The 18,713-nt window shown below is 47.7% G+C and overlaps 1 protein-coding gene across 4 annotated transcripts; it reads right to left on the bottom strand.

Moving 5' to 3' along the window:
- Positions 1-241: 241 nt before the first annotated feature.
- Positions 242-5,143, bottom strand: LOC105693986. Of its 4 annotated transcripts, none has more exons than XM_048657631.1 (4): positions 5,026-5,143; positions 3,733-4,075; positions 1,471-1,753; positions 242-1,371 (listed from the first exon to the last, which is right to left on the bottom strand). In XM_048657631.1, exons 2-4 carry the CDS (start codon positions 3,866-3,868, stop codon positions 306-308), a joined length of 1,485 nt encoding a protein of 494 aa, XP_048513588.1. In that variant the 5' UTR covers positions 3,869-4,075; positions 5,026-5,143; the 3' UTR covers positions 242-305. The 4 variants fall into 4 exon arrangements, with proteins under 4 accessions (XP_048513588.1, XP_012269696.2, XP_048513589.1 ...); XM_012414273.3 differs by having other exon boundaries at positions 4,791-5,089; XM_048657632.1 differs by lacking the exon at positions 3,733-4,075 and having other exon boundaries at positions 5,026-5,116.
- Between the last annotated feature and the right edge of the window lie 13,570 nt (positions 5,144-18,713).

The raw sequence follows: 18,713 nt of genomic DNA, 5'->3' as shown, positions 1-18,713 counted from the left end.
CACTCAACGGAGCGTCATAAAGTTACCCGAGATCCAACGTCGTAATTCTTGTAATAAGCGCACGCGTATTGCGAGCTTGGAATATATTTTGAGAAAAAAAAAAAGAAAAAAAATTATATCCAAAGGAACTGCAACAAAGAAAAACGTGTATTAAATTCGACGAGACGGGATTGAGGAATAACTCTGGGGAAACATCCGAAGGACCGACGAGCTCCGATAGTCCTCGAAAAATGACCTCACGTTGTTGTTCAACTTTATTAGAAGATATCGAAATAAACCTATAGATAAATTATTTACAAATTAGTCTATGAAAGCGTCAGGTTAGCGATGACCATTTCGGCCCGCGTTTCGATCCCTCTCACGTATCTCAAGAGCGACTTGTCCTCGACAACGTCCTGCATGAGCATTTCGCAGTCCAAGTGGCGCGCGTCGCAGGCTCTGTAATGATGCTTGAGGGCATCCTTGGGGTGAAAATGGTGCGCCCTTCTGGTAGCGGAATCTAACGTCGCCAGGGCGTAGTGGTTATGAACGGTTAACGCGCGTTCGGTGGATATGAAACTCTTCACGGAATCACCTTCGGGAGAAACGAACGCCGTTCGAAAAGTGTCCAGATAACGCAAGTCGTTCGACTTCTCGCGATATCCAGCCGGTTGAAGTTCGTCGAAAAAATAGACGTTACGAACGGCGTAGGAAGCGAAATCCTCGAAGGATTTGCCGAGCTTCCTCTTTTCGTCCTGCAAAAGTTGGTGCCAGTTTTTCCGTTTTTTCGGTACGATCGCCTCGTCGATATCGATGGGTAGAACGTATTCCGACTGGTGGAGGTTTTCGTAGAAACAGTGGTTGTAGGGAATCAGTTCCATTCGTCGTTTCAGCCAAATTTCCTCCTCGAGAAATTTCCTCCTTGCGTATCTCTCCTTGGGCAACGTACCCGGAAGCGTTATGTTTATCCATCTGACGACGTTCGAGCTTTCGAACAACCTCAGAACTTTCATCACGTTCTCGTGCACGTCGAACACGTAGAAATGGAACTTGGAAGCTCCGAGGATTCGGTGGATCTCGACGAATGCGGCGACTTCCTTCGATATGTCCTCGTCGAAGTCTAGCCCTTTTATGCACAGGGTAAATTGTCTCTCGGGTTTTCGACGCTCCCTAACGAACGAAGACGTCACTTCTAAACTATGACTAGTATACTCGACGCAAGGCGACGAGCCAACCGATACTCTCAACGGCCTGATCAAGGACGACTTCGACATGGGACAGGTTATCAAAACACCCGTGTAACTCTCGGGCACCCCTCCCCACTGATCCAGCCAAATATCCGCACTCAACGCTTCCATCGACACCGATTTCACCTCCTCGCCTTCGTCGTACCTTGAAAATGAGAAGATCGGGAGCCAATTAAAGATTTTTGTTCGGAGGCCGGGCGCGTCGTTCGCCAACGAAAGAGAATCCAGAAATAACTCGACTCACCATATTGTGCAGTAGATCGAGTTGTCCAACGGCTCACTCCTGACGCCAATCACCCTGACGTTCGGGTAAGCCGGGACGCGGTCGTCAAAGTGAGCGCTAAAGAGAAAAAGTCGCTCACCCAAAGTCTCCAGCCACTCGGGGGATGAGGATGAGAAAGGACCGGGAAAGTCCTTTTTCAAGGAGCCACCGTTACCTGGACACTCTTCCGAAGGTCGGTAATCCAGAGCCAATCTTCGCGCCCAAGAGTAAGCGACGACGCTTCGCGTGCCCGGGGGCTCTCCGCCTGGAAAACATTTCTCGGTGAAATTCGGGGCTTCTTCCCCCGTTCGTTGCGGCGATTCGTTTATTTTCGAATCGTCACGCATCCGTTGAACGGTACAAAATTCGCATTCGGATTTATTCTCGATGGGCAAAATTGCGCGGCGATTCGTCCGGGACGAGAAGAAAAAGAGGTGGGTACGGGCGAACGATATGAAAAAGAAGAAATTCTGATGATATGCCAATGTTGCGTTGGAATGAGCTCGAGAACGAGTTTTTTTTAAAGATTAATTACAGGTAACGTGACGGCAGAGCGGTCGGCGGAGTATTACTTTTTACATTGAACCTACTATACCAATGCTCGACTAGAGTCGATCAGATCCCATTTAGTTTACCGCTGTACGCGAGGTTGATCAGAACTATAGCTAATTGCCGAGGAACCTAATCACCTCATTATGCATCACCGACTAGAATTTGTCAGACTACCATAATCTTCGTAATTACCCTTGACAGTCGGCGAAAAAAACTTTGTTCCTCTAAAATAACCCCCGGGATTTTTCAAGGACGCCAACGAATCGAAAAATAATACGAATCGCGCGATAATCGATTCGATTCGAAGCGTGAAAAAAAGCCTCGAGCATCTGGCGAAAAAAGGATCAAACAGTAAACTTCGAATGATCGTTGCAGAATGACGCGCAACTCTCGCGCTCCCATCTCCTATACAAGCCGAACAATTTGCAGCTGCAGGCATCGTCTCCGCGTCAGGCCCCGCAATCGCGATGGAATGAAATCTCATTCGAAATTCTCTCGCGTCACTCAAAATCCTTTGCGCCAAAGAGAAGAAGAGAACCGACGAAATGTAAGAATCGCGGCGAAAAACGTTCCTTCGATTTCTGGCAACTCGTCGTTATAGTTCGACTAATGGAGCTGTCACGAGTTCTGATAACAAACCCATAATTCCCTAAGAATGCTAATTGGGTGTATTACGGGCCAGCGGTTGAGTAATAATTTATGACTCTAGTAACACTCTCACAGGTTTTGTACCAGTTGCCGCTTACTTTTACACGTGTATACTTCGACCAACGATCGGCCGTGCTCTACGCTCAATGAATTTCTAATTCCAACACACCTCGTTCGTAGGATTACCACACATTGTTACATGTACTTAACACCGCGGCCCGTATAAATTTGAATCTAACCATCCGTAACTCATGCGATTTCAGAAGCACTGTACGCGAGCGGAAGTGCTTACGCGCGCGGTGAAATTATCGGGCGTAACGTCGCCTCTAACGACGAATACTTTTTGCTCGGACGAGACGGAAGTTCGAGGGGGAAAATCAGGGATTTCGTGTCGTTAAATCGAAGAATACCCCAACAAGATATACAAGCGAAATCCGGACATTGCGTACTTTTGTCGGTCGCATTCGATATTATGCTGCCCCGTACGCGTGGGCTCGAATCTATTATGACAAGTTGCACCATTAGCGCCGGTGTAATTAACGTCAATATCGCTGAGCTATAACGACGTGCCGAAGATTAATCCCAGATCCTAACGAGATTAGAATCTAAAATAATAAACTGCACACGCCAAACGGTAGGATATGCTGATTACGCCGTATCGGTCGCGGAGAGGAAAAAAATAAGAACACATATTTACGGGGACATTAAAAGCCGTACGACCCTTGCGGGTGATTATCGCAACGAATGCTGGGCGCGTTAACCCGTCCGGAATTTTTTCCTCCGTCTGGAATCCTTTAAAATTCTTAATGATAATCCGGCAAATTCGCCGTAATGAACTTTAAAAGCGTATACCATTCCAGCCTCCGGTGGTAACTTTATCGCAGTGGATCTTGACCTTCCTCAAGTCCTACCCGGATCTCCGGACATTTTGCAATTAGGGTGCGCGCGTGAGGCGTAAAAGGTGCGAAATGAGGGTTGGAAATATGCCCGTGTAACGGACCGATAAATAACAATTAATTTTGATATAGCGCAGATCGTGCTTACCCGGTGTGGGCGGTGGGTCCGGCAAAACTTCTGGAAGCTGAAGTGGCAGGTCTACAAAGGCCAGGAGGCAGAGGGCAGTGACTAGAACTGCCGCTAGTCCGACTCTGCATAATCTTCTCGTACCGTGGACTAACATTCTATTGTCTTTCGGACAATCTCTTCATTTGCTATGCGCGGCGAAACGATCACGGCATGGAAGAAGAAGAAGAAGAAGCAGCTCCGCGTACCAACCGGCTCTTCAGTGTTACACGGGGCGGTGGAAGAACGCGATGCTGCGGCAACATGGTCAAATCGAGCGTAAGTAGATCCACGCCAACTCTTCGGATAACGGCCATCGGAATTCCTAAGCACACGTTACCATATCTAATTACACGTGGAACATGGAGAGAAATCGTCGATTGTCGCGATCCGATCCGTTCGAAAAGGGGGTATACGACTGCGAACGGGAGCGACTGATCAGAACGGCGTCCGGCGATCCGTTAAATGATTTTCACACCGTGAGAGAGACCGTCGGGTGGATCGCGGAGGTTGAAATCACACTGTTTGTGATCTCCCGAAGTGGGACCGAGTTACGGTGCAACTGTACAAAATGCCCACACGATTTAAATTCATATGTATATGCGTCTTTTTCCTTCTCTCTCTCTTTCTTCCTCTTGTCCATCGCCCACGCGAACGAACGTACGTACGTACATCCTACGAGTGTGTATCAAACTTTGCGCAACGTTCGCGCCGATTCTCCGACACCATAAATGGCCGGGTGACGATTCCCGCATACGGAATCTGTTATACTCCCGTAATCATATTTTCTGCTCATGATTTATTTATAGCCAATCGCGTCACGAGGAAATCCGGAGGTTCCCGTCTTCGAAGAAAGTTGAATTTTCTGTTTCTTTCTTTCTTTCTTTTTTTTTTTATCGTTTCTACTCGCGAAAATTTAGATCCTACCGTTCCCCGTGGATAGAGAACCCCCCCCACGAGTCAAGAGCGATCCTATAACGTCGACTTCCGCACTCGTCGCGAACGAGAACGTCGTCGTTCAACTTGCGATTAATTCGTACATTTTTTCTTTCCGAATTCATCCGCTTTCGAGGGCGATGAGATTCTCCTGTGGAACGGGCACCTCATCGCGGGACATGAAACGACCTCTAGTTGTGCCGCGGGTGGATCGTCGAGGGGGCTGACCGGGGGGTGGAATCGCTGGCTCCGGGGGTGGCGAAGAGGGCACGCGGTGCTGCAGGCGCCGGGAGTTTGTTTACATGGCTCATTACTGGACCCGCACGTGGTTTTACTCACTTTCGCGGGGTTGACGTATAGTCCGGCTTGCGCGAGAGTCGAAGGCAAACTGCCGCCAAGGCCGAGGTCTTCCCATTCCGTACCCTCTTACCTCTACCTCTACCTCTACCTCTACCTCTACCTCTGCCGCCGCCACTTTCCTACCCACCTTCCTCTACACCTTCTACAACGGAGAAGCCTACGAGCTCTGTACGCCCGTTTCGTTCTGCTGCACGCCTGCAGTCCGCTGGAATAAAAATAACGAACAAGTCCAGATATTAGAACGGCGAGAGAAGTGGAAGTGCGCTCAACCGCCTACTCCGCTCCGAAGATGTCCCTTCGGAGGATTCGTACGTTCGTTTTTTCCGAAGCCGGAGAACGGAGGCGATTTTCGGATGAGAACGCGGCTATTGCGGCCGGTGAATAAGATGACGCTGATTAATGGCGGTGGTCGGTACGGTGTCCTCTGTCTCGAGGTGTGAATAGCGTCGCGTGTTATTCGCTAAATTGCAATTAATGGTTCGAGTCTCGGTCAACGGGAACGAAGCAAGACCGTGTCCGCGTCAAAGTGGGTATAAATATTCTCCCCGGACTTTTCAAAGTACGCGGACGACCCGAGGCCAACGTTGTATCCGAGGAGGGGAAAAAGTGCCCGAGTACTTTTGGCGTCCCACGGCGTAACGTACGAGGTTCCTCGTGCTTCGTACACACCATCGACCCGGACAATTTATTGCCCCATATGCGATCCTGTAACGCGTATACCGATGGAATAGAACGTATGAGCGTCGCTTATTGCTCCAGCTTCCGTGAACTTGACTATGCGACCCGCGGATTCTGAACTTCGCGTGGAAAAATTCACCGCTAGAAGATATTCGTCCCCGCAGCGCTACCAGCGGACCGGGTCAAATGCGGGGCGCTTCCGGACGCACCCGCTCCCCGGGGAGTTCTGCTGGTCTCGTAGCGGTTCTTCGTTTTTCTCCTTATTTTCTTCCGTTTTATTTTTCACCCGACCGCTCGTTTGTCATAGAACTCGCGGAAAGTAGAATCGGTGGAGTTCGGGTCGGGAAATAGGCGAAAATGTCGGAACGGCGCTTCCCGAATTAATTGCGGAGTCAACGAAAAAATGGTACTCGGGCCAAAATTTGCCGGCGAAAAACCGTGCGATTTTTGAAACGGAATCTTCGCACCGGCGAAAAATTTCACCCCTTCATAATTCCGCGACGTGAAAACGAACCGCGGGATTTCTAGATCCTCTTGGATCTCGGCTCCGAAAAAAAACCAGACGTTGTAGCGTACACAAGGCGGGGATGACGCGTAGCGTAGTACACGTAATAAGAAAAATGGCAAGAAACTAAAAAGTGCTCGTGTAGGATCAATGCTCCAAACTTATCATTACTCGGTAAGAAACTGGTAAATATAAATGTTCGTGAGTCCCGATGAAGCCACTTTTTGCGGTTGCGAGCTGTAGTGCAAAGTCGGCGTTTCTTCTTGCGCGTATTTCTCTCTTTATACCTTCGCTGCGGTGCGGAGAAAACCGAGGGCCTCCCCTAACGCAACGACCCGGTCAAACCTCACCGCGATCGAACCGACTTTCCGTTCTTGATCGTACGCAACGTCATTTGTAATACCGCGTCTAATGATGCCGCGCGCATCCGCTCCGAACCGCCCAGCGATGCAATTGCAGAAAAATATTACATCGTTATAATAAGCGATGTTGAAATAACGATGGAAAAAAAAACGAACGAACGAACAAAAAATCAAAAGAAAATTGGCATCGGCCACCGCAAAAAGCGTTACACATGCACACTCCGCGGTTCCGAACGATGCGACTGAGATCTGAAAAGCCCCCGCTGTGTCACGTCGATTCCAAAAGCCGTCGTACGAATATATCGCGCGACGGACGTTAACGGGAACATCAATCATGCGGCGGACGGTACTCGACTTTTCAACGATCTCCTTCGAAACCCGGGAGAGCAGAGATTTGCGAACTGCCATTTTTTTCGAGTGCATCCTGGTCTTCCCCGGTGGTTAACGGCGACCTTGACGAGATCCAGAAATAAATGTCAAGCTCGCCGACGGAGCCGGAGGACGTTGAGCGGGTCGATTAATAGGCTTTATATTCCTGGGGCGCGAGCGTAACACGCGTTGAGAAATAGAGGTCTCCGCAGGAGCGGACTTAAATATAGACGAAGGTCGCGCGAAGCCCGCAGTCCCTTCCCTACCTTGCGTACCCGCACCCACCGAGAAATATCCTGCGGTCCGGTAGCCACGCACCGGAGCTCGTTTCACGCGATGTAAATTGAGCGATTTCTCGAGGTGCAAAAGCGGAGCGAAAAAAAGAGAGTTCCCTCGTCCTTTCGGATCATCGAAGAAACGAAGAGGGGGGGACCGAGGACGATCGTCCTTACGCCCGCGAACGATGCTACGCGCCTCGAACGTACGTACGTACGTCTGTTTCAGTCGCAATCAAGGCATGGGAATACCCTTAGCGACAAATATGGCCGAGTTTTCTGTGACAGCTAGTCGTTAGAGCGAGGTAAAGCTGCCCGCTGGATCTCCTTTCCAACGTTTCGTTTCAGAGGGAAGTACATAAAGTCGGCGGTCCGGCATAATAAGACGGAAAGGACAAGAGAGCGTTCCGAGTCAACGGGTATTCCTATAGGGCGCAACTTTGACTCGCCGCAAATGTCGTTTCCTCGCGTATGACTTAATCGAAATACTGGTAAACGCAACCGATACGTCGTACGTACTGTTGTACGTCGAGGCAGTTTCTTCCTCTGCGAAATAAAGGTGTACGTCGGATACGCGTCGTCTCCTACGGCAAGACGTCCGAGGCATTTGCTTTTCTGCGGTTTAACCACCCCGAGGTTTCAACGCGCGTCCGCAGTCACGTCAGTCCTATCTCTCGCCTACCTGTCCGCGAAACCGCAGAGGTCACTTTCCGTTTCGATTCAACCGTTCTCTCCCTCCTCTCCTCTCGTTTCGTTTCGTTTATTTTTTTTTTTTCCCAGCGCCGTTTTACGAGATCGGCTGCGAACGTGAATATCGTTTGGACGGTAAGGTGGCGACGAGAAAGAGGCACGTACGATGCGAATATAAATGTACGCGCGTACGTATAATTTTTATATCTCATGACGCGCGTACCCCGGTCTACCTGGTCATCCTTATCACTGCGCGTGCATCTCGGAGTTGAACGACTTTGATTTGCATAGACAGCGCAGCGAGCGTTGCCATGACGAGAAAAGATCGTCCGAGGGTCGTTCAGATAAGGGGTAAGATCGCATGAGAAACGCATCAAGCGACCACCTTCTTTTTTCCCTCCAACATGATTCCACGGCGTTTCCGAGTGCGATATTTATTTCAAACTCCTCGAGCTCATCGGCGGTGAAGTGGAAAAAAAAAAACGTCGGAGGACCAGCCGGGTCAAAAACTACTACGGTGCGCGTGGTTGGCTGCTTCGGCGATATGTGGAAATCTGGAATAAAATTCCGTATGGACTGTGAAATTCCTCGAGTGGGGAGCGGTGGAGATTCCCGATCGTTCCACCGATACGTGCGGATGTAAAACCGTGACGATATCGGGTCGGCATCCGCTTCTGCATACACCTTTTGTGAACGTACGTCGCATTACAGCGGACCCGGTGTAGCTGCCGACTAGTTGTAAACACCGCGAGCGCGGAAAATATTCTAGCGGATTCTCGTAAATATCGCTCGTCGCAACCCCCCCCGATATCGTCCTCTTTCAGCGGAGCGCGCGGGCTATTGTAACGTTCGTACCTCGCAGAGTCCGATTTATATCCACGCGGTCCGATGACGAGACTTAACGCGTGGATAAGTTACCTCCGCGGGGCGACAAACAGCCGGGGTGCGAGACGAGAATCTTTGAAATGTCCGAAACGAGTTCACGGAATGTCACGTGAGCGAGTCCCGACGTCCGCTACGACCATATAAATGAAACGGACGCCGTAAAATCTTTGAATATACATATCCCGCAACCAGTTTTATTCCAACGCCGGGCAAATAAATGTCGCGCGTAGACCGCAGCCAGTACCATAATTTCAACGGGCAAAAGCAAGAAGTAATTGCCGCCTATCTCAACCAACCTCACCTTGCGCCTCGTACCTACCTCGCTTATACGTGTACAGCGCCCGCAACATCGCCGTACGTATTACTATGCACGATTATTATTCCAGCTGACCATAATTAAATGAACATGCGCCGCCGCGGGACGGTGATGAGAAAAGAGCGATGCGGATCGCTCGCCTCATCTGGCGCGAACGGTGCAATGTGTTTACAGATCATAATTTCCCGAACAAAGATCCGCGCCCGTTGCCGCTCTTTCGACGGTCCGGATGTTACCGGTGAAAATTTCTTATCGTCGCCGGTCGAATTTTTAATTGATTTTCCCCCGCGCGCGCGCTCGCGCGCGAATCACCCCGGTAGAGGTGGTTCGCCGCCGCTGCTGCTACTTTGATAAGTGGGAGTCGATATGTTTGCTCGTAAATAATCCTCGGGGGGGAAACCGGCCGCTAGCGGTGTGGTAATCGAATGTCCGGTGGATTGAAAAATCGTCGATAGTTGATCACCCCGCAGCTCGTCGGAAGACGCGTAAACGGCTGCGAATTGAATTTTCCACCGTTCGAAAGTTTTTTTTCCACGACCTCGCGTACGACGCACTTCCGCTGGAATCTCGCGATCTCTGAAACGGAAGATCGAACGAACGTACGTCGATGAGATTTTTCCCCGTCCCGCGATACCATCCCTTAATGGAGTCATTGCGTCGGATTTGATAAAAGTGGCCGTACGCAGGAAATTATATGGTGCGTCGAGTCGGAGGTCTATAAGGAAAGATTGGGAAAAACCGGTTGAAGATGAACATCTCGATGCACGGGGTACGGCAGGGAAGATGAATTTATCGATTCATAAATAAAGTTATTGACATTTCGAGTTACTGATAATTAAATCGTGGTAATAAACACGCGAAGTGTACACGAGGATCGAGGTGATCAGAAATATAATAACGTAATCTATGGGTGGATCGAACCGTTCGATCGACTCTCATTTTCTGTCCCTGTTTAGTTAATACAAACGCGGTAATTGAAACAATTTTTCAACTTCTTGTGAATTCAATTCCACCGAAACGATCGGAGAGATATTTTAATTCCCGAGGTAATAAAATCGACGAAATTCGACGTGCGTACGCGTTCGCGGGTCGATCGGAGAAACGAAATAGAATCATTAAACACGTTATTAACATACCGGAAAATTGACTCATTATGTTACCCGTAGCGTAATAGCGTGGCAAATAACTAAAAAAGTATCGAAAACGGTAAAACGAACGTCGAAAATCCTCGGAGGCGAATTCGTGCGCGTAGAAAAAATTAAAAAAAAAAAAAAAAACGGAGAAAAGAAGAAGACTGTAAAATTGTTCGAAACTCTTGGCGTACGTACAGTCTGGCGGGATCGAGGTATAATATTATATTTCTATAGATGGTGTTTTAATGACTTTCCGATCCCTGCAATGAGGAGAGGAGCATTTTATTCGTCATGGTTTACGAAGCAGAACTGTTTCTTTACTATCGCGCTAGATTTCACGCTCCTCACGCTCGCCGAACGGCGAGATGTTTACCTCCTCATCGCTTACTACAGGTATACGGGTCCATACGTATAAATTCATCCGGCGTCGAGATCGAGTCGCCTCTACGGGACCACCCGCGGATCGAAACGTAACGCATAAAATTTCTCGTTAAATTTTCATAATTAATCGACAGAAAATTCTCGACCCGAAAACAAATTTGATTCGAGTCCATCGGAGCTCCTCGGTTACCAAAATTCAATCAACTCCAAACGAGAATATCACGATATGATAAAATCATTCTTTTTTCATCGATGAATCGCATTGTTTTGTAATTTGAGAAAAACAAAAAAAAAATAAAAAAAAATGGAACAGACACCGGCGAATCGGTTGATTGATGCGGGATAATGACTCAACTTTGTTCAAGACCGGTTTTTCGAGGACCGTGATTATCACCACGTGACGAGGACGAGGACGATGAAGATGATGATGATGATGATGAACCGATGGGGTGGAACATCGAATGTTCGAAATGGTGGAAGATCCGCGAAAAAAAAAAAATGACCGCAATAAATAATAGAAGGTATAACAGTCGAAAGAGAAAACAGAGATGGAATCGAAGGGAATGTCGGAGATCCGAGAGATCTCTTCGCGACGTGCAATTTCTTTGGTACGAGCCTCGCGGTGCCGATGTACACGCATGCGAACTTATCAGTCCGGATTCTGTCGTCGTTTAAAATTAACTCGCAAAATAGTTGGAAGCATCGGAATCGAGGCGATCGATTCCACCCCGTGGAATTCACTCGGAAATAAGAAACTGGACCGATCGGTTCGTCATCGGAGATTCCAACGATCTGCGGTCCCTCCGCCGCCGCTGAAAGAGACAACAATGAGAGTTACGACCACCCGGTAGATTATACCGGGGTGAAAAAAGTATCAATATTAATTAATTAACTGTACTATTTATGAACTCAAACGTCATCGGTGATCAAGTTTTATACATCGGTTGCAGAAGGTAGCAAAACAATTTGCAGCCTCAGGCGCCAGGCTACGCGAAAGAAATCACGACATGACCTTAACACGCCAATCGTTGCTTCAACGACTGATTCGAATGCACGGTGTGTTCCAGTTCAACAAATTATCGCGGCTATAAATTTTGTTGAAAAAAAATTAAATAATTTCTCCAGCCGATCGACTCGCTCCTCCGTTACCGTACGTAACGCAGCGATAGCTCGTCGATAGACAAAAATTTCCAGTAAATTTCATTTCGAAAATCCCATCTCATTCCGTACAGAGTGATTTTGTCGATCTCCGCGGTTTTTTTTTTTATTGCTGACGAATCAGATGTGAACCTGTTTTCTCGTATCCCCGTGGGTTATTTTTTCAAGATGCATTTCTATCCGGATTGGGACATCGTTCGGATTCTTCGAATACATCGGGCACGCTGTGAAGATGGTTACGTCATCTTTAATTACCGTATGAATCGGTATAGACATAACGATGCACAGCGGTCAATTCAGGGAGTGAAATCTTAGCAGTTAGTTACCAACTCCGAGAGGAGATCGTCGATCAATTACGTCTCATGCGCGGTTATTACGTACTCGGAAGATGAAGCGGGTCGGCGGGCTCGCGTGGCAACAATTTTGTTCATTTTCTCGATCAACTTCTGTTTTTTTTTTCTTCACTCGGTTTCATCTCGCTTCGTTTATCGCTCATTTTTCAATTTTGTATCTCATTATGGAAATAATTGAAATCTGATTTTTCTGTAAAAAAAATTCGTTGTAGTTCGGAATCTAATGGAAACTTGAAAACCCGGAGTCGGTTGGAGCGAAGCGAGAGAAAGATGGAAAATCGGAGTGAGATCCGGACGGATAGCTAGGGGGGTGTAGAGAATCACCATTCCAATCCCAAATATTATCCCCAACAGAATGTCGAGGTTTGGAAACTCGGTTGAAATTTATGATGTGGAAGCATTATTCAACGCGGTACGTTAAAGTTATGCACATATATTCTCGCCGTATCGCGACCTTCTAGGATGTGGTTTTCTCCTCATGCCGTGGAAAAACAGGAGAGAAACTTCTGGTACGTCGTTCGACGAGAATACACCCGAAAACACCCTGCACCCTCGACGGATCGAAATTCACGAATAGAAAGGATTTTCGCAAACCAATTTCAGCGAACAAAGAAAACAGGATTCGAGTAACGCTTATTCGCGAGTTGGCAATATTCAAGACTAGTCGCGTTCAAGGTCACCTGGAGAAGGAACTCCGTCGGTCGGATAATCGATCGTCCGGAGTTTTTAAATGGCGCAATTTACAATCAGGGTGGTTTGAGGGAATTCCAGCTAAAGATCCTCGTCGATACAGGCTCGAGATCGAACGATCCTCTCCTCTGTAGGTAGTTAGGAGTGTATCGGAGTCCGTTGGCAATCGCATTAATTACCTACTTATTTCCTTCTTGCAGTCGATTCCGCCGATAGGCAACATCAACGGCAGCATCGGCAGCTGCTGCTGCTGCTGCTGCTGCTGATGCTCGCGCGCTCCTCTCTTCGATTCGACGCTGCGCAGCAGTCCGCTAAACAGCAGAAGTTACTTTAAAGCGATCTCTCAAACTAGCAGCGTCTGAAAGTCGAGAAACTCGCGGAACGTGGAGCTATTTTAATTGAACTCGAATCGTCAATTTTTGCACGACGATTCCTCGTTCCCCTCCTCGTAGCGCGTGGCCCTGCCTAGGGAAGTGCGTCGCGGAACGATCCAGACGGCTAACCCTGAGGGAGCCGAGGAGGAACCTCCGCGGAGACCCGCGGAGCGTAGGAAACATTCACCGACTGTCCTAATAGGGTCGCATCAATAGCTTTCGCAAGAACTCCAAGCCTGATTAAGCTATTTCGATGCTCCGAGGAAATACCCGGCTACCACGGTGGCCGATGCTTAACGAGCTGACGTCTGCATACGCCGCTTTATTATTTTACATACATTTGTACGTCCGGATGTCCAGGAGATACGCGAACGACCCGACGCGATAGCTGCCTTCGAAAAGCCGGTCAGATGCGCACCCGGTGAAACGGTTTTTCGAAGGAAATCGTTTGATCTTTGGAACACGAAATTGGGATAAAAAATGAAATGGAAACTCGCGGCGAGACGTAACTCGATGGTCGGTAGAAAAATTGCTCGATGATCAACGGTTGTCGTAGCGAAGATCACGCGAACGTTAATGAAGAATGACTTTTTCCAGCGCGAATTGTGAGGTACCGCCGCCTCGGCGACTCTTCGGTCAATTGTAATAACACCGAGCTGTTTTCGAATATAACGTCGGTCTATGTCGTTTCCTAAGTAAAAAGTAATCGCTCGCGGAGGAGGTAAAACCTTCGTCATCAAGGACGGAGGAGAATACATTAAAACTTAATGAGCGGGTACCACTCCGTACTGCAGCGGTATTAAAGGTACGACGTTCGTCTCGAAGGGGGGAGGAGAAGAGATATAACGCGAAGGGGTTCCAGCTCTGAACTTGGTACACGGCGAAGAGCGAGTAACTCGCGTTGCCATTTGTAATACAGAATTGTAGTTTACTATGCGGTCTACAACCTAGGTACGGAAGCTAAAAACCTCCCGTCTTATTTCTCGCGCCAGATGACAAATCCCTCGGGTGCCGAGGTGATTGCAAACAGCCGCATTTACCGTAATTGCATGTCCCACGTTCCACGTTTCAAATTTTTAATTTTACACGTCTCGTCCCGACCACACGTATGTACCTATCCTTCGACTCTGCGTCGCACACGTCGTACCACCTCGGCGAATTATCGGTCGCGACGACTCGGACGAGAAGAGGGGAAAAAAAATGCAAACGTTTCGGTTAATTCGGCGGCTGCATTCGCGGTTCGGGTAAGGAATTGTTTCACAGGTCACCCTGTACCGGAGCAGGTAGTTATCACCTCCGTCGAATGTGTAATAGACGAAGTCTTATTTGCTTCATTTCCAATTCTCGTTTCGCGTACGTGTGCGTTCAAATTTATACCGCGGGTACATAAGATCACACTTACGGTTGTAGGTAACGTACAATTTGCTATCGCCGTTCAACTATGAGCGCACATCCGTTCAATTAGCATAATTAAACACGCTCGCGGTCGTCTGTTTTAACACGTACGTCACCTCGCATAACACGCGGACTAACTCGAGGTTCGCGATTCTCATGGAACTCGAACCTTCGACCAGACCTTTTCCTCGCCCGTCAAATTCCACCTTTTTTTCCCTCAATTATAATTCATTTTCACCCATTTTTCTAGTCCGGAAAAAAAAGGGGGAAAAAATCAGCCACGATTTCCGGGGTGATTCGTATCCTCGGCAATGAAAAAGCTCGCGATTATTCATCCCATTCAGAATTCATTCCAAAGGTGAACGAATCGGCGGCCCGACTTAATAGCCGTATACCGATGGTCAGAAATTTTTGTCCGATGTACATAAAAGTTAACGACGGACGTCGCTAAAGACTGAATTCAACCAAGTGCCGCAACGGTAACGACGTTTCCGATTCTCACGCTAAAACCGAATGTAACGAAAAAAGATGGAAAAAGAAAAAAAAAATATAAAACACCCGAATAAATGAATAAAAGAACTCAACGATACAGAAAATTACTTCGGACGTTGCGTAATGATTGTAATGGGCTCGCGTATTATAATAAAATGTTCAACTGTCGTGAAATTTGCCGCAGAGTCGATGAATTATCGTTTGTCGTTCGCCTCACGAAGAACGACGCACGACGGTTTTTCTCTTCATTTTTTGTCTTTCCGCCCGTTCGTCTTCTTCTCAATAGCTGATGACGTATGTAACTTTTGTACCAATTGTACGTAAGCCTCTAAGATTTATCGAATATTAAATGTGACGAAACGATGCGCAGCGATATTATTCTCAAATTTCACAAGCGAATCCGCTCAGATTTTGGACTGCACGTGCATCGAACTGCTAGTTTTACACCTAATACTGCAATAGCTCGCATCGATCACGGTGTCACACGTCCGGTCGATCCGCTCCAGTATCACAATCCGAGTAACAGGAACTAACTAGTTGACTCTGGCTAACAAGGTAACCTGTTTTGCTAATCAATCGATAATGAGCAGCCTTCTTTATACTCTCATCCGTTGTGCACCAAGATTGGGCATCGGGAATTTCTATGCAAGAAACCGTACGAGCCCGCTATCTCGTTTGTTTCAGAACGGCGATTCGATTCAAAAAACGTTTCGTCGCCAAACGATTTTTCCCTGCAACCATTGAATAGGTGATCCATTTTTCACCTCGTGTGTCTCCGATTTTTTTTACATGATCAAATAAATTACCAGCGCAGATTTCGGAGGTTGCATTCCTCAGATTCCATAATCCCAAGACGTCGTGAATTTCCGGATATTCTATCGGATGAACAAAAAAAAAGAAAAAAAAAAAAAAAAAGATACGTTCGTCAAAAAAGGAATTCGATTAGTTCGAATTGCGGTACATGCGGCGGGACCGCTGTATTTCGCCATGGGATGACGTGGTCTCGCTCACCATGTTAATGTAAATTTATCAGCTATAGAATGTGTCGGGTATACCGAATGTGTACATGGAACTGTAGGACAAGCCGGCGTATATTTCCTCTCGAAGATTCAAGTGTTAGACGTCACGTGATCCTTTTGTCTAGCACGTTTCAAACCGTCGACGCGCATCTCTCGGATTCTCCTCTCCTCCGTTGCCGAGAGCGAGCGAGCCGCTTCGCGTATGCCGCGATGTAGGGGACGGACGTTCCGCGGCGTTCGCCGCTTCGAGATATGCTAAACTTTCGTGACCGCATTTTGAAACGCTCCGCACTTATCTCTGCGCCGGTAACTCTCTTGGAACCGGAGTCAGGGAACTCTCGTTATTCCTCGAGGAGCGAATGTGATCGTAACCCACCGTCGAGGGCCCCGGTGAAGTGGAATTATTATACGAATGAAGTACGCTTCGTATCAAGGAGCCTAGGATATTTTCTCATTTCACACTTGCGAGATTCTCAAACAATTACCTAGCTTGCATTTAATAAAAAATAAATAAATAAATAAATAAAACCATCACGAGGCATCTCTTTTCTGCATTCTCATTCGAGTACTTGATCCTATTCGAAAGTAAGTTGGGGTCAGAAGGCTGACTTTCCTTTCGACCTCTTTTATCTTTATAACTTTTTCCTTTTTTCGCTCCTCGGAGGGGAAAGAACTTGTTCTTTTTCGGAACACGCCTCTGTGCGTGTCGCGGGAGTTTGCGAAGAAATTTTTCTCACGAAGCTCCGGCGGCGTGAATTTTTCGGGGATATTTCAGCGGAAAGCACAAGCGTGAAATGTAAGTATTAAGCTTTTCCCTTCGCTGGTTGGGGGGTGGGGGGGAGAAAAGTGATCGGTTCGCGAGAAGCATAGGAAATCTTTGCGGGTCGCGTTCCCCCTCGACACCGGAAATGCATTAGCGATGCCATTTACCGTTCGATTCCGTCTCCTCTGGACGGTGTCATTCGGATAATTAATAATCCGTTAGTCACGCCCGATTCTGACGTACCCGAAATACCATTGACGGTTTCCCCGAGAATATTCACAGCGGTGAAACTAACGACTACGACCAGTAGTTGGTCGGAGTTGGGAAGTGAAGACGAAGAATTTAACTCAAGGTGAATAACGCGAGATGAGAAATCTCGTTTCCTCGTCGGAACGAAGACACGTCGAACGGGTCGCGACATCAATTTTTTTTTTGTCGTCTTAAATCTCATCAGCAGTCGTTGATCTCCGCGAGATTTTGATACCCCGTTCCGAATCCGGTCAGGTTTATCTGCTCGGAAAATCGAACTCAACGTTTAATCCGACATGATTTTGGTGCGCTGGGGGGAAAGGGAAGAAAAAGTTTCGAAGGTTCCGCCTTTTTGACGGCATTCAACCTCACGTAAAGATAGATGAACTACGTGCGAGCTAGTCCAACGTGAGGAAATTACCCAGAACACCTTTCCAGCCGTACAGACACGTATGATATGCCCATCCGCTGCATAATTATAGAAACGAGCCTGACTCGCTTGTAAGAATTTGATTGAATCGTCACTTATAAAATACGTGGTCGTCGTCGTCGTCGTCATCATCATCATCTCAATCATCCGTGATCTTTGCCGGAGATTTGAAAACGAGCGTCGAAAAGGTGTGCGGCTAGTTACCCCGTACACACGTCCGATCGATCGTAGGCCGTGTAAGTTCGAAACATGCGGATATAATTACGGTGGTAATCATGCCTTGAATTCTTTGGGATTTCCGGTTACGGAATCAACAATCATCGTCGTCACAGTAAAGCGCAACGCAATCGAGAAAATTGGTAGGATAGAAATCCAATTTTCTCTCCTCTGTAATCTTTTTTTTTTTTTTTTTTGGTGGCTCGGCCATTCGATCCATCGTCTGTGAAAATATCGTGATCGGTTACGCGCGAAATGTGCATTTCGGGGAAAGGTGATAATTATTTTTTCACCCCTCCTTCCGAGTCGGAGTCCGCGGATCCCCGGTCCAATTACAATCTCGGAGAGAGCGAGCGCGGCGTTACGGCGGTGGTCGGTGGTCAATGGTCCGGGGTATCAGATCGGTATCTGATGAATAAATAACGACTCCGCGAAGCCGAGAAGATCGAGCCTCGGTCGGCTTCGGACATCGTGAGATCTTGTCCAGAACTTGAACCCCGAGTTCACTCAAGTGGCTCGGCCGATCTCTCGTACGCCGATTCAGCTGCTGGCGTAGACCACTGTAGTATACGGGTACACGCGTTAATCAATACTCTCCGATATATCCCTATTAGCCTTGATAAATCAATTTAACGAACGAGCAGCTCCGCACCGAACCGTCGTCGTCGCTTCGTAAGCGAAGGACGTCCGGTTGTCGGGGATTCCGAAGATTGAAACCGCCGCGACTGACGAACCGTGCAGCGGCTAAAGGTTGTCGGGAGTTCGCTCTGACCCGATTACGTGGTGAAAAGAAAAAAAAACAGAAAAAAAAAAATGGTGAAAAATTTTTTCGGAGCGTATTAATTTTACGGGTGAAACTTGAGTGACGGTCGTCAACCGTTATTCTATTCTCCTCCGAGAATATTATGTTATAGCGTAAAAAGGGGGGGATCGT

The sequence above is a fragment of the Athalia rosae genome, chromosome 6, assembly GCF_917208135.1.
Source record: "Athalia rosae chromosome 6, iyAthRosa1.1, whole genome shotgun sequence".
In the NCBI taxonomy this organism is placed as follows: Eukaryota; Metazoa; Arthropoda; class Insecta; order Hymenoptera; family Athaliidae; genus Athalia; species Athalia rosae.
The sequence above is the reverse complement of the archived record's forward strand: the minus strand, read 5'-3'. Positions and strand labels throughout refer to the sequence as shown.